The following is a 14,464-nucleotide window of genomic DNA, read 5'->3' as shown; positions in this document are numbered from 1 at the left end:
AGCATAGCCCGCCGACTGCTCGTTGTGGAAGGCGAGGAAGCGAATGACGATTGACACGGCGCGCTTGGCGAATGAGGTGACCAGTATGCCGACGACGCCAAACATGAGCGTGACGCCGGCGGCCGCAAAAGCTTTAGCGGCGAGGAGGTTGCCGTCTACTAGGGTTTGGGAATCGTGGATTTTGCGATCAGAGTCGGCCATTGGAAGTGATGGAAGTGAGAACAGTGGGGTGCTTTGGATATGTATGAGATGCCGGGTTCTTCTCTTCTTCTTCACCTGTGAAGAGTTTTTTTTTTCTTCTCTTCTCCTTCACCTGTGAAGAGTTTTTTTTCCTTCTCTTCTTCTTTAGCTGTGAAGAGTTTTTTTTTTATTCTCTTCTTCATCACCTGTGAAGAGCACAAAACAAGAATTCAAGTTTTAAGATGAATCTCTGATTTTGATAAAATATATGTTTGGCGTCGTCGGTATCCAGTCACCTCATTCGCCAACCGTCAATCGGCATTCGCTTCCTCGCCTTCCACAACGAGCAATCGGCGGGCTATGCTGCCTCCTCCTACGGCTATCTTACCGGCAAGTCCGACCTCCTTCTCACCGTCTCTGGCCTTGGCTGTGTCCACGGCCTGGCCGGGCCCCCAACGCCACTGCCAACGCTTGGCCTATGGTGATGATTTCTGGCTCCTACGATCAGGCCAACTTCGGTCGCGCGACTTCCAGTAAGCTTGATCAGGTGGCCGCTGTCGAGCCTTTCTCCAAGTTCTCTGCAAAAGCCACTGATATTTCCCAGATACCTAACGAAGATACCTAACGAGCGTTTTTAAAGTCCTGGATCAAGCTCTTTCTGGTCCGCCCGGTGGTAATTACCAAATGCCCTTTTTTTTTTTTTTTTGGTAATTAGCATTACAAATTATATTGGTTCTGAGGCTATGTTAAGCGATGGTGGTTAATTGCTAGATTTTCAACTTCACAAAATATAAAGGATAATAAACCAACAGTGATTTTTGGAAGCTTTGCATTAAAGTCTGCAGATAGAGATTGCACATATAATAGAGATTCAAAAAATTGCTAGTAAAATGTAAAACTCTTTGAGAGAAACAAAAGGTTTGCTAAGGTTATCTTTGGTTTTTCAAAGAATAAAAGAAATTAAGAAAAAAATATTTTAAAAAAATATATTTTCTCATATTTTGTTTTATAATGAAAAATGGAAAAAAAAAATAATTAAAATTAATTAAAATTTTATATATTTTCAAATTATTTATTCCTTGTATAAAAAATTAAAATAAATGAAATGAGTTTAGATTAATATATAAAAATAATTTATTAACTTTAAATCTATTTTTTATTTTTCTTCTTTTTCCTTATATTTTTTTCTTAAATTTTATGAAAATCAAACATAAAGTAAGATAATGGAATGCAAAAATATACAAAAGATTTTGAAAGTTAAAGAAGTTCAACTAATTTAGATTCCAAGCTATTTTGATTTTCTTGATAAAAGTCACTGGCCATTGAGTTTTCATGAAGTACAAGTTGGCGGGGGATAAATTAATCAAGTAAGAACATATCATTGATAGCCTTGAAAATTCCTTGCACATGCTGGATGAATATTGACTTAGTTTATGGAATTGCCGTGAGAGGAATATTGACTTGGTCTATGGAATCGCCGTAGTTATTATGTATAGATCTGGTTGTATTCGAAGTCAAACAGAAGAATTTTGCCCTGAAACTCTCATATATAAGAAGTCAGTCTCCTCCCCTTCTGCATCATTGCCTTGTGTTGGCCTACTGCAAAACATGAAGGTGGGCCTTTTGATCTGGAACTCCATTGATGCTTTTTGTTTATTGTATAGCTTAAGCTGTTCTAGCTGGATCTAAAAAGAAGCATGTGCAATTATAGCTATGAAAGATTTCGATACGTTCCTTGTATGATGATGCAGCAAAATATAATTGTGAAAGTGCTAATGAACCATGGCAAATGCAGATCCAAAGCCATGAAGATTGCTGCAGTTGCAGAAGGTATGATACACATTTAAACACTATTTTACTTTCACAAGAAGTTCATACAAAATATAATGCCTTGTTATGTCAAATCACTAATTCATAGTCCACTTGATCAATTTTTGGGCTTTTATGATTATGTGACAGGTGTGATCTCAATGGTTATAAAAGGAGCAAAAAAGGATTAGGTTGTGGTGATTGGAGACAAATTAAGCAGAAAAGGTATCTTGATAAGTGATAACACTACCTTATTAGATTATGAATACTAGCTTATAGGGAGTTTGCATATAGTAAATTATTAATCATGGCCTGAGCCTCGTCTTATTGTTATTTACATGGAGTACTAAAGTGCAATTGATTATTTATAGTGGGATGTTCAATCAACTACATAATTGCATTATGAGGGAACTAATACTCCAATGGGTCTTAATGGTTCCCACTCGAACTCATATACCTTGATGATATGGTTTATGAGGGATGGATCAACTCTAAGTTCATTTTTATGCATAAGGGCATTTTGGTAATTATGTAAGGGTGCATAAGGAATAGTGAACAAGGTTTTTAAATTGAGCTAATTGATTAATTAAATGACATGTATGGTTAACTAATCAAGTAGGACCTAGTTTGAGTTAGATTAGTTACCTAAGTCTTAGTGGGCTTAAGAAACTTAACCCAATTATGGAACTTGATAAATCCCTTTAGGGGTTAGAGTTTCAATGACTTTTCTAGAGAATCAACTTCCACCTCTAGAGAAAAGAGAGCATAGCCTCCTCCCTTTCCAAAGACCTACCTTTGGAGCGTCAAAATCAAGTTAGAGCCATCAGGTGGAAGATCTTGGGTGTACAAGACTTTCGATAGTTTCACACATTTTCTTGACTACACAAATTTGATCTAAGAATATCCAAATCTAGGTATGAGTTTCCTTTTCTCTAGTGTTGTTGATCTAAATGATTTTTGAGCCATGTTTTTGCTTAGATTGCTTTCTAAAGAAGCTTAGGGTAGATTACATGTACCTATACGATTCAAGGCTTGGGAATAGAGAATTTTAAGGCTCCCATCAATGATTGAGTTTCATTTAGTTTTCTATAAAGTATCAAGATAATAAAGTCTTCCTCACTAAGTTCATGTCCCAATCATCTTCTCTAATTGTTGGTCTTGTAGCATACAATCATCATTAATTAATGTGGCAAGGTAATGGGAATGGCGAACAAGTTTACTAACGGTAATTAGATTTATTTTGAAAGAAGGAACACATAGCACATCATGCAAAGTAAAATTTGAAAAATGGATGTTACTTATGTGTGTGACAGTAGCAATGATTCCATTAGGTAGATCCACAGTTCAATTAGTAATAGAAGACTTTGTAGTCAATAAATCAGCAGAACAAACCATATGATCTATAGCTCCTATGTCAAGTATCCAAGACATTTCTTTGCTTAAAACATGAGCACAAAAAGTTATACCTAAGAGATCACTCATAGCAGATGCACTACTAATTACATGATTAGATATGGAATTTGACTTATTTGCATTAAGCATTGTCATAAGGTTCTGGTACTATTCTACCATCAGAGTAAAAGAGGTGGGTGGTGTTGTTTCATTGGCATCTACATGATTAACTTTGGAGGAAAAATTATTGCGCTCTCATTGATTAGATTTACCACTTGTAGAATTCATCTTCTATAGCTTAAGACAAACATTAATGGTGTGACCTTGCCAACCACAATAATCACATTTAAGATGTGCTTGACATCTCTCTGAAGTATGCCCAATCTTGTCGCATATTCCACACTTGAGGTGAGGATTTTTAGGTGTGAAAGTTATTTCAAAATTGAGTTGTTTCTTACAACAAAGGTTGTAGCTTCAGACAACAATGTGCTTCCTTTTGACATTCCTTGTTGTTTTTCTTACTAGAGAATGAGAGATTGTTGTTTTTCTTACTAGAGAATGAGAGAATGAGCTTTGTTGATGGTGGAAAGTGGATCCATGAGCAAAATTTGTCCTCAAGTAGCAGCATAGGCTTTATTAACCCCCATATATAAGAAACTTCATGGTCTTTTGGCTTTGTTGAAACTGCAAAACTTCCTTCATAGTGCCACAAATGCATGTTGGAATAGAACACAATGCTTCATATTCATTCCATAGGTTTTTCAATTTGGTGTTACAAGAGCCAATGGTCATGTTGGTCTGTTTAGATGTAGAAAGAGTGTAAATAATATTTATTTTAATTTTATTCTATTAGTCTTATATTTTTTGGGAAGAATCTTGCTGGGAATTATTTTTATTTTATTTTATTCTATTAGTCTTATATTTTTGGGAAGAGTCCTAATAGGATTGTGCTAGTGGAGTCTCATTCCTTTTATAACTAGAATCCCCTGGAGGTAAGCCACTGGTACCCTAGTACACTGAGTTCATCTTCGGGGATGGTGGTTTTATTTCAAGGATAGTGTTTATCACGCCTCAAGCGATAAGTTTTTCTTCTTATTAATTTTGTTCTTTGTTTGTGTCTTTTGGGCTAGTCATTTGTTTTCATACCCTTAAATACCAACAATCTTGAAATAAACCCAAATGGAAGCTTCCCTAGTTCACACCCATCTCTAAAATTGATACCTTCAATGAGACATTCTTAAAATTAGGAAAAGGGTTTTCTCTGCAATTGATGTAGTGAACTTGGGACACATTTTGACTGACCCAAAACCAGAAGATGGTTCTCACCTATTACCAACCTGGGAAACTAGAATAAACAAGTTAGGCATCCTATTCCGAGTAAACTTTCTAATGAACTTTTTGACATTTATTGTCAATTTAAAGTTGCAAAAGAAATTTGGGATGCAATGAATAAAAATTATATTTTGGAAGATATAGGAACTCAAAAATATGTCATAAGGAATTTTAGAAATTTCCAAATGACCTAGGATAGAGATGTATCATCTCAAATCCATGACTACCACTTGTTAATTAATGACTTAGCTAGCTATTGAAGACATTAAATTACCCGAACCTTTCTTGGTTGGTTATTTAGTAGAGACTCTTCTAGAGTCTTGGAAAGACCACAAAAATAACATGAAACATAAAAGGAAACAAATGTCCCTAGAGGATGTCATAATCCATATTAGGATTGAGGAACAAAACTGAAATAGGGACAATGTTGAGAAAGCTAAGGAATTGTCTTCTAAGGCTAATGTAGTAGAAGAAAAACCTAAACCCAAAAACAATAGGTTTAGGAAACAAAACTCTAGGACTAAGCCCAATGCATCAAACATTGTCCAGAACTCAACTATTAAAACACGGGGTAATTGCTTTGTCTATGGCAAGTCTGGACACCATGCAACTCAATGTCGCCACATGAAGAGAATTAAGAAGTCCAATTCAAAGGCAATTTGGCAGAGCCGGAGGTGATCACAACAGTAATCTCCTCTGAGGTGAGCATGGTCACCAATATGAAGGACTGGGTGGTAGACTCTGGGGCTACCAGGCACATCTGTGGGAATAGAAGTGCATTTACTTCCTATACCACTGTAAAGGAAGGAGATGAACAAGTGTTCATGGGTGATTCTAGATCTACTCTAGTGATTAGAAAAAGAAAAGTTCTCCTCAATCTAACCTCTAGAAAAGTGCTTGTCTTCAATGATGTTCTTAATGTGACAAATATCCATTGGAACTTGGTGTCAGTATCTCTGCTTGGGAAAGCAGGAGTGAGGATCTTATTTGACTCTGATAAAATAGTTTTAACCAAGAATGATGCATTTGTGGGAAAAGGCTATTGTAATAAGGGTTATTTATGTTGAATATTTATGATATTATTAATAATAATGCATCTTCTTCTTCTGCTTACATAGTTGATTCTTGTGATATTTGGCATGGTAGACTAGGACATGTGAACTTTTCATATATGAAGAAAATGGTTGAATTGAGTTTAATCCTTAAACTATCCTTAGAAAACCATAGAAAATGTGAATCTTGTGTAGAATCTAAAACCACAAAGAAATCTTGCAAATCAGTTGAAAGGGAATCAAATCTACTAAGTTTAATACACAGTGACTTAGGAGACCTAAAAAATACAATGACTAGGGGTGGTAAACAATTCTACATAACTTTCATAGATGACTACTCAAGGTATACAAGGGTATATCTTTTAAGAAACAAAGATGAAGCAAAATATGCTTTCATCAAGTACAAAAACGAAGTGGAAAATCAACTAAGTAAGAAAATTAAAAGGCTTAAAACTGATAGGGGAGGAGAGTATGAGTCTAACCCCTTTAATTTTTTTTGTGAAGATCATGGGATCATTCACGAAACTACTCCTCCTTATTCCCCTGAGTCTAATGGAGTACCAGAAAGAAAAAATAGGACCTTAAAAGAAATGATGAAAGCAATGTTGGTAAGTTCAGGAGCACCCTTGAATTTGTGAGGGAAAGCTATCCTATCCGCATGTCATATTCAAAATAGAATACCTTACAAGAAAATTGGTAAAACTCCTTATGAGTTGTGGAAGGGTTATGCACCTAATATAGCATACCTGAAAGTGTGGAGGTGTTTAGCTAAAGTTCTTCTCCTTGAACCTAAAAAACAAAAACTAGGTCCTAAAACCTTTGATGCAATGTTCATTGGCTATGCTGAGAATAGTGCGACATATAGGTTTCTTGTTACTAAGTCAGAAAATAGTCTTATAGATGTCAATACTATAATAGAAACAAAGAATGTAGATTTCTTTGAAAACATCTTTCCTATGAAACTAAATGGTGAACAAGAAGTTCAGAAAACAAGCAGAGACAAGTCTATTGAACCTTCTAAATTTGGACCTAGAAGGAGTAAAAAAGATAGGAAAGAAACAAACCTTGGAGATGGTTACTAGACCTTCCTAACAGATGAGGACCTTAGATCTTACAAAGAAGCTATAACTTCTTCTGATGCACCATTTTGGAAAGAGACCATTAACATTGAAATCGAATCAATCATGTATGATACATGGGAGTTAGTAGATTTACCTCCTGGTGCAAAGACTATTACTTGTAAGTGGATCTTTAAAAGAAAGTTAAAACAAGATGGGTCCATAGAGAAGTATAAAGCTCACTTAGTTGCCAAAGGCTTTAAACAAAGGAATGATGTAGATTACTTTGACACCTTTGCTCTTGTGACTAGAATAGCATCAATTAGAGTATTGATCACTCTAGCTTCCATTCATAATTTGGTGATATACCAAATGGATGTTAAGACTCCATTCTTGAATGGGAATTTGGAAGAGGAAATTTATATGGAACAACCTAAGGGTTGTGTAGTTCCAAGGAAAGAGAAAAAAGTGTGTAAGTTGGTTAAATCACTATATGGGTTAAAACAAGCTCCCAAACAATGGCACAACAAGTTTGATCATGTGTTAGTAACTAATGGTTATTCCATTAATGATGTTGATAAGTGTATCTACAACAAGTATGAGGATAACACATATTTAGTCATCTGCCTTTATGTTGATGACATGTTGATCTTTGGAACTAGCCTAAAGGTTGTGTGTGAGACCAAGAAATTCCTAGGTTCTAAGTTTGATATGAAAGACCTAGGAGAGGAAGAGGTGATTCTAGGAATTAAAATAACTAGAACACCTAATGGGCTTAAACTTTCTCAAGAGCACTATGTTGAAAAGATCCTAAGGAATTTTGAACACTTTGATTGTAAACTAGTGTCAACTCCTTATGATCCTAGCTCACAGCTGAAGAAAAATAAAGAATATAGTGTTGCCCAAATAGAGCATGCTCATATCATAGGGAACCTAATGTACTTAATGAATTGTACCAAACCTGACATTGCTTATGCAGTAGGTAGATTGAATCGGTACACCCAAAGTCGTAATCAGGACCATTAGATTGTTGTTCATAGATTCCTTAAGTATTTGAGAGGCACCATTAACTATGATTTGTGCTTTAGTGGATTTCCAATTGTCCTTGAAGGATTTAGTGATGCAAATTGGATCTTGGATTCAAATGAGATGAAATCCACTAATGGATATGTTTTCGTCCTTGATGGAAGTGCAGTTTCTTGGAAGTTTGTCAAGCAAACTTGCATTACTCGGTCTACTATGGAGGCTGAGTTTATTGCCTTAGAAAGGCAAGTTTTGAGGCTGAGTGGCTTAGAAACATCTTAGTAGATATATCCCTTTATGGACGAGACCAATCCCGTCTATGTCTATGCGTTGTGATAAACAAGTTGTAATTGCTAAGGCTAAAAGTAAAATATTTAATGGGACGAACAAGCATATATGCCTAAGGCACAATATTGTACAATAGCTGCTTGAAACAGGGGTTATATCCCTAGAATTTGTGAGGTCAGAGTTGAATTTGGCCGATCTTTTGACCAAACCACTAAATAAGAAACATCGAGAGAGATGGGGCTTATTCTTATTATAGAAGTAAAGAGTGGTGGTAACCCAACCTATTAGAATGGAAATTCCATGAAGTAGGTTCATATGGGTAATAACAAATCACTTGTTTACTTGAGGTGCTCTATCAACTCTAATTGTATGAGAGTCTATCCCTATGGTGTAGATAGAGCGTATTATGCATTGATTAAGGTTGAGTGTTTACTCTTAATGAATATCATATTCCTTATGGATGGTATGTTTAAATGCATAACATACTTGATGGATTCACCTATATGAGAGTAGAGGTGGGGCTGCTTCCTATGAGAACTTAGACAGGTTCTCTAGAGCTGCTTCTTATGAGAACTTAGGCAGGTTCTCTAGAGCTCTCATGAATATCCAGGCAGGGTGCATGACCTATTTGTGCCAACCGGTTTTGTATAGCTCGTAGTGTAGTTGAGAAAACCAATGTGGATAAAAATCCCTTGAGTTACATCAAGAAACACTAGTTCATAGAAATTTATTTTCACCGTGTTTTGTGATTTAGTACTTATTTGTCCTAAGACTAGTTCATAGTCTTTGGGCACCAATACTGATGCATTGAATTTTTTTTTCCTCAAAAAATAAAATAAAATAAATCATGTTTACACTCTGTGGGGGATTGTAGGAAGAGTGTAAATACTATTTATTTTTATTTTATTCTATTAGTCTTATATTTTTTGGGAAGAATCCTATTGGGAATTATTTTTATTTTATTTTATTTTATTTTATTCTATTAGTCTTATATTTTTTGGAAGAGTCCTATTGGGATTGTGCTAGTGGACTCCCATTTATAAGTAGAATCCCTTCCACTTTGAGTCATGTTCTGATTACAAATAGAGTCTCATTAGGACTATATTAGTAGCCTATAAAAGCAGGTCGGTGATTGAAGCCAAAATATGTGCTCTAATGGCACATATTTGATATGATTTATGCACTAAAGGACATTCAAATCACCCAACTTGACCTAAATCGATGCTAAGACCCTAGCCATGAGTTTAATTTGTACTTTGGAGACTTATCTCTGGTTCAAGGGAAGAAAATGATGCAAGTTGAATCACTTTAGATTTTGAAAGATCAAGAAAGGACTAAATGAGGAAATAAGTGAGTCAAGACTCATGGACCGTAAGGAAAGGCAAGACGAGGATATCATGAGTTTGGAAGATGAAAAATGACCATTATGGAGTAAGAAAGAAGGCAAGAAAACATGGGAATGAGGCATGAAGCAAGATTCAGTTGCATGGAAATTTAAAACTCAAAAATCTGATGGCATTATATACTCTGACTTTGAAAAAAAATTTAGAGCACTTTCTGGAGTTCATTGTATACATACTATATATCATTTTGAATCTCAAGAAGTTAGGAGTCCACCTCTTCAAACGGTGTGTAAATCAGAGCTGAAATGAAGAAGTTATGGCCATTTGAAGACAACTAGACCAAGTTGGAGGGTCATTTCAAAATGATTTCGAAATTCAACTTATGCATTCGAAATCCACTTCAAAATGACACCAATTTCGAATTCACCCACTGCCACTTTGATGTTTCACCTCCTCTACCTCGAGAATTGCATCTAGGGCACTCTATCCGTCCTAAGTGGACCCCACACGACTAGAAATCACCATTTTATTATTTTTTTAATCATTTTTAGGAAATTATTTTGTAATAAGTGGCCAATGAGAGTGTGCCACATGTTAGGTAATTGATGATATTATATAAAATTTCTCAATTCTAGGTTTTAGGGATCTTGGATTTTTTCTAGAGAGTTTGACATTGAAGGTGGAAAAAGACGAGAACTTTGGTTTGTTTTCTTTTTCTTCTTTATTAAATATATTGGTTTTAGTTTCTTTTGATTCAAATTATGGATTTTTACCCTATTATGGATTGTGAATGTGACATTACCCCCATGAGAGGCTAAGAGCCAACTTGGGGCTTGAAGCATGAAAACCTAAGGGTTAGGAAACTTATAGGGACAATGGGTAAATTATTATAACAATGAGATTAATTATTGGTTGGGTGACAATTTATCATTTTTTAATCCTATCCTTGTGAGTTTGTTTAGGGAATGCTACGATAGGTTATTACTTGATACTAGTGATTCTTAATAATTCTTGATCATTAGTTATCCTTGTCTTCCCTACCGTTATTTGCCCCTAAACAAAGCTATAAGGAGTAGGAAGGGTTAAAAAGTCAAATCTTAAATTGGTAATCAATCTCATTCATTTGATGGTTTAGGAATCTGTTTTAAAAAGGAAAAATTAGGTTTTAGATGCAATTTTGAGTTATAGAACTCAACTTGATCGCGAGCAGGCAAGGATCCCAAAACCCTAAGATCATATTACTTAAAAGACCCTTGTTTTCTCTAATTTCTATACCCTAGGTTGGATTGTGGAAAACCCCAAACTTGAATCAATTGAATTTAAAATCAATATTCATTTTTTTTATTAATTTAATTTCTTTTACTTAGTTTCACATTATTCACCTATTGTTTTTCACTTTAGGATTTAAACAAAAGCAATTCATTTATTCTAGTATTGACAATTTCCATAAGCCAATCCTTAAGGACGATACCAGGAATACTACAAAAGCTGTAGTGACTCTTTCTCTAGTTTTTTTCTTGACCAGAGTTGCTATGTAAAAAAGCTAAGTATTTTGGTACAATAGAGAAGTTCGGTCAAGAAATTGGCCCCTCATTTTCAATACACGAATACCAATTTTTTCAGAGAATTTTTTTAGAAAGTTTTTCAAAGAGTCTTTTCATACATCTATCTAAAGGAATTTTTTCAAAACCCAAGTTGTACACATCTAGCTTACAGAGTACACCCAAGACGAGATCTAGCTGTTGTATCTTTGAGGTAGACCATTGGTACCCTAGTGCATTGAGTTCGTCTTCGAGGAGGATGGATCTATTTCAAGGACATTGTTTATCACGCCTCAACCGATATGTTTTTCTTCTTATTAATTATGTTATTTGTTTGTGTCTTTTGGGGTAGTCATTTGTTTCCATACCCTTAAATACCAACATTACAATCATGAATGGCTTCTTTAACATGGAAAAGCTTAACACTATTGCTTACTCCAATATTTTGAGAGATTGAATAGAAAAGTCACTCTTTTACGAGATTATTGCAGCGCCACCATTGTTGGAGTTCTAGGGTGTCGAAGTTGCTAGTGGTTGTTGAATGGAACCTTTGATGAAGCTTTGTTTATTCTTGATGATAAGAATCAGGAGCATGACACGATTTCAGGTGCTATAATTTTCTTCATTCAATAGTTATGTGATGAGTACGAGTCTTAGTTGATTGAAGTACTGATGAAAGTAAAAAGGATCATTTAGATTTTCAGATTTGTTGACATTAGGCTTCGTTGAGTTTTAGGTTGTTTGGGTATCTTTTCTTCTTCCATGTATGTTGGCTAAAAGAAAGAAGGATCATTGTTGTTTTTGAGAAAGAAACAAAGGTTCAAGAATGTGGTTGCTCTGATACCATGAAAATAAAAGTGTGTATATTGAATGAAAAAGAAAGAAATATATGCACAATACAAAGATCGGTTTACATCCTAAATTAGAGCATACAAATATGTTATTACCCATATTACATTTCCATATATACATGAAAAAAAATGAATGAAAATAAAAGAAATCAATTGACTATCCGTGCATTGACGACCTTTACAATTCTTAAGATCCATTTAATCATTCCTACTTCTAAAGCATCTTAAAGTTATGATATTATCTTTTGTTTTTCCTCTCTGTCAAAGATAAGAATCTTATAAGCACTAAAATTACATAGTAAGTTTGTGTCATTTACCTATTTTTACAACACCAATAAAATCTATTTGAAAATTTTTGAAACCAAATGCTATAAGCAGCTTACCCATCAGGCCACCCATTAGTATTTCTAAAAATATATATCACAACTAAAATCATGAAAATGAGAGTAGCCTCATCAGCATGCAACTAATAAATGAGGATATTGAGGTGGTGCTTGTTTTTTAACTTAATGTTGAATACAATTTGCTCTTACAATTTATTTTTAATTTTTTTTAAATATTGTATTGAATGGAAAAAACCAAAATATTTGACTTTTTGTTAAATGCTAAAAATAGCTTTTTGAAACAGTCAAAACATAATCTTAACATGACTCTCATCTTATTAATATTTAATGTTTAATAGAAATAAAATAATAAATAAATAATTAACTTAATATTTAATACTATTTAGTTGTATATAAAATTAAGTTAAATTAATTTTTATTTAGATTTAAGTAAAAAAAAAAAAAAAAAACCATTGCTTTCAACTAGGTTCTGTAGTAAAACACAACATTTGGAGGTTCATATGTTGATTGGTTCTCTGTTGCCATTCCTCAATCGAAATGCAGCCTTTTCTGTGCTCTATTTTGCTCTACATGAAAATGATCATCTAAACATTTAAGAAATTGCTAGTAAGATGTAAAACTCTTTTGGAGACACAAAAGGCTTGCTAAGGTTTTTGTTGGTTCTTGAAAGTATTAAAGGAATTAAGAAAAAAATAGTAAAGGAAATGATTTTTTCATCTTTTACTAGGAAAAATAGAAAAGCAGATTAAATATAACTAAAATTAGTTAAAATTTTTATATATTTACAAAATATTTATTTTTTATGTGGGAAAATTAAAATAAATGAAATGAATTTGAAATAATATATAAAAATAATTTATCAACTTTAAATCAATTTTTTACTTTCCTTATTCTTTTCTTCTTTATTTTCTTTTCCTTTAATTTCCCAAAAATCAAAAGAGAATTCTCTCTATAAATGTACAAGATGGATTGTAGAAATATGCAAAAGATTTTGGTAGTTAAAGAAGTTCAATTAATTTAAGTTCTGGTAAGTTTGATTTTCTTGATAAAAGTCATTGACCATTGAGTTTTCAGGAATTGCAAGCTGGCGTGGAATAAATCAAGTAAGAACATACCAATAATTGGCTTAAAAAATTCCTTGCACATGTTGTATGCTGGATTAATATTTGACTTGGTTTATAGAATCGCAGCGTTGAGATGGTTAAATGCACTTCATCTAATCTCAGTAGTTATTATTGTATAGATCTGGTTGTATTCGAAGTCAAATAGAAGAATTTTGCCCTGAAACTCTTATATTTAAGAAGTCAATCTCTTCCCTTTCTTCATCATTGCCAATTGAGTTGATAGAGATTCAGTCAAAGACTCAAAATGGTTGTCTTGTGTTCGCCTAGTGAAAAACACGAATGTGAGCCTTTTGATATGGAACTCCATTGATGTTTTTTGTTTATTGTGTAGCTTAAGTTGTTCTAGCTAGATCCAAAAAGAAGCATATGAAATTATAGTTATAACATATTTGGATACATTCCTTGCATGATGGTACAACAAAAGATAATTTTCAAAGTGCAAATGAGAATAGGCAATAAGAAAAAATAAAACAAGAGTATATAGATTTATGTGGAAAACCCTAGACCAAAAAAACTACAGGAAAAGAAGAAGAAGATCCACTATGTTAAAATTGGTATAAGAGGGGAGAGTTTAAAGCGACTATGGTAGAAGCATAATTATCATAACCTTAAGACTATACATCATCACACATAGACACATGTATAAAAAAGAGAATTCACACTTCTTTCTATTCATATTCTATATCTTTATACAACCCGAGAGGCCTAATTTTAGGCATTAAAAAATATGTAACAGAAAAGTAAATTTACAATCACAATTAAAAGCAATATTTACAAAGATAGGAAACTAATCCTATAATCATGGAAGACACAAAATCTGGTAATGTTCATGGTGACAACTAGACTTGAGTTGGCAGCTAGACTTGAGTTAGCACTTGTTTGAAATTATCAGTTTCCTTGATATGCCCCCGCAAGAACGGGCTACCATCAAATAGTCCAATCTTGTCCCATATATAGTCTGTCATTTGTCTGGAAAGTGGTGAGTAAATCAGCGAGCTAGTCATTAGTGTGAACATGCCAAACATTAAGATTTTTTTTTTCCAACCAAATCTCGCACAAAGTGAATGTCTATCTGGATATGTTTCATCCTTGAATGCTGAACAAGATTAAAACTTAGCTGGGTTGCA

At 33.9% G+C, this 14,464-nt stretch overlaps 1 protein-coding gene across 1 annotated transcript in view; it reads right to left on the bottom strand.

Annotated features, from left to right (window-relative positions):
- LOC117908184 (protein STRICTOSIDINE SYNTHASE-LIKE 10-like) overlaps window positions 1-201 on the bottom strand; it is a 1,598-nt gene extending 1,397 nt beyond the window's left edge. The window contains exon 1 of the mRNA XM_034821834.1: window positions 9-201. Within this exon, the coding sequence (XP_034677725.1) occupies window positions 9-201 (193 nt within the window). The remainder of the gene's footprint in view (window positions 1-8) is intronic.
- Between the last annotated feature and the right edge of the window lie 14,263 nt (window positions 202-14,464).

The sequence above is a fragment of the Vitis riparia genome, chromosome 19, assembly GCF_004353265.1.
Source record: "Vitis riparia cultivar Riparia Gloire de Montpellier isolate 1030 chromosome 19, EGFV_Vit.rip_1.0, whole genome shotgun sequence".
NCBI classification, from domain to species: domain Eukaryota; kingdom Viridiplantae; phylum Streptophyta; class Magnoliopsida; order Vitales; family Vitaceae; genus Vitis; species Vitis riparia.
This window is presented reverse-complemented; position numbering and strand designations above follow the sequence as displayed.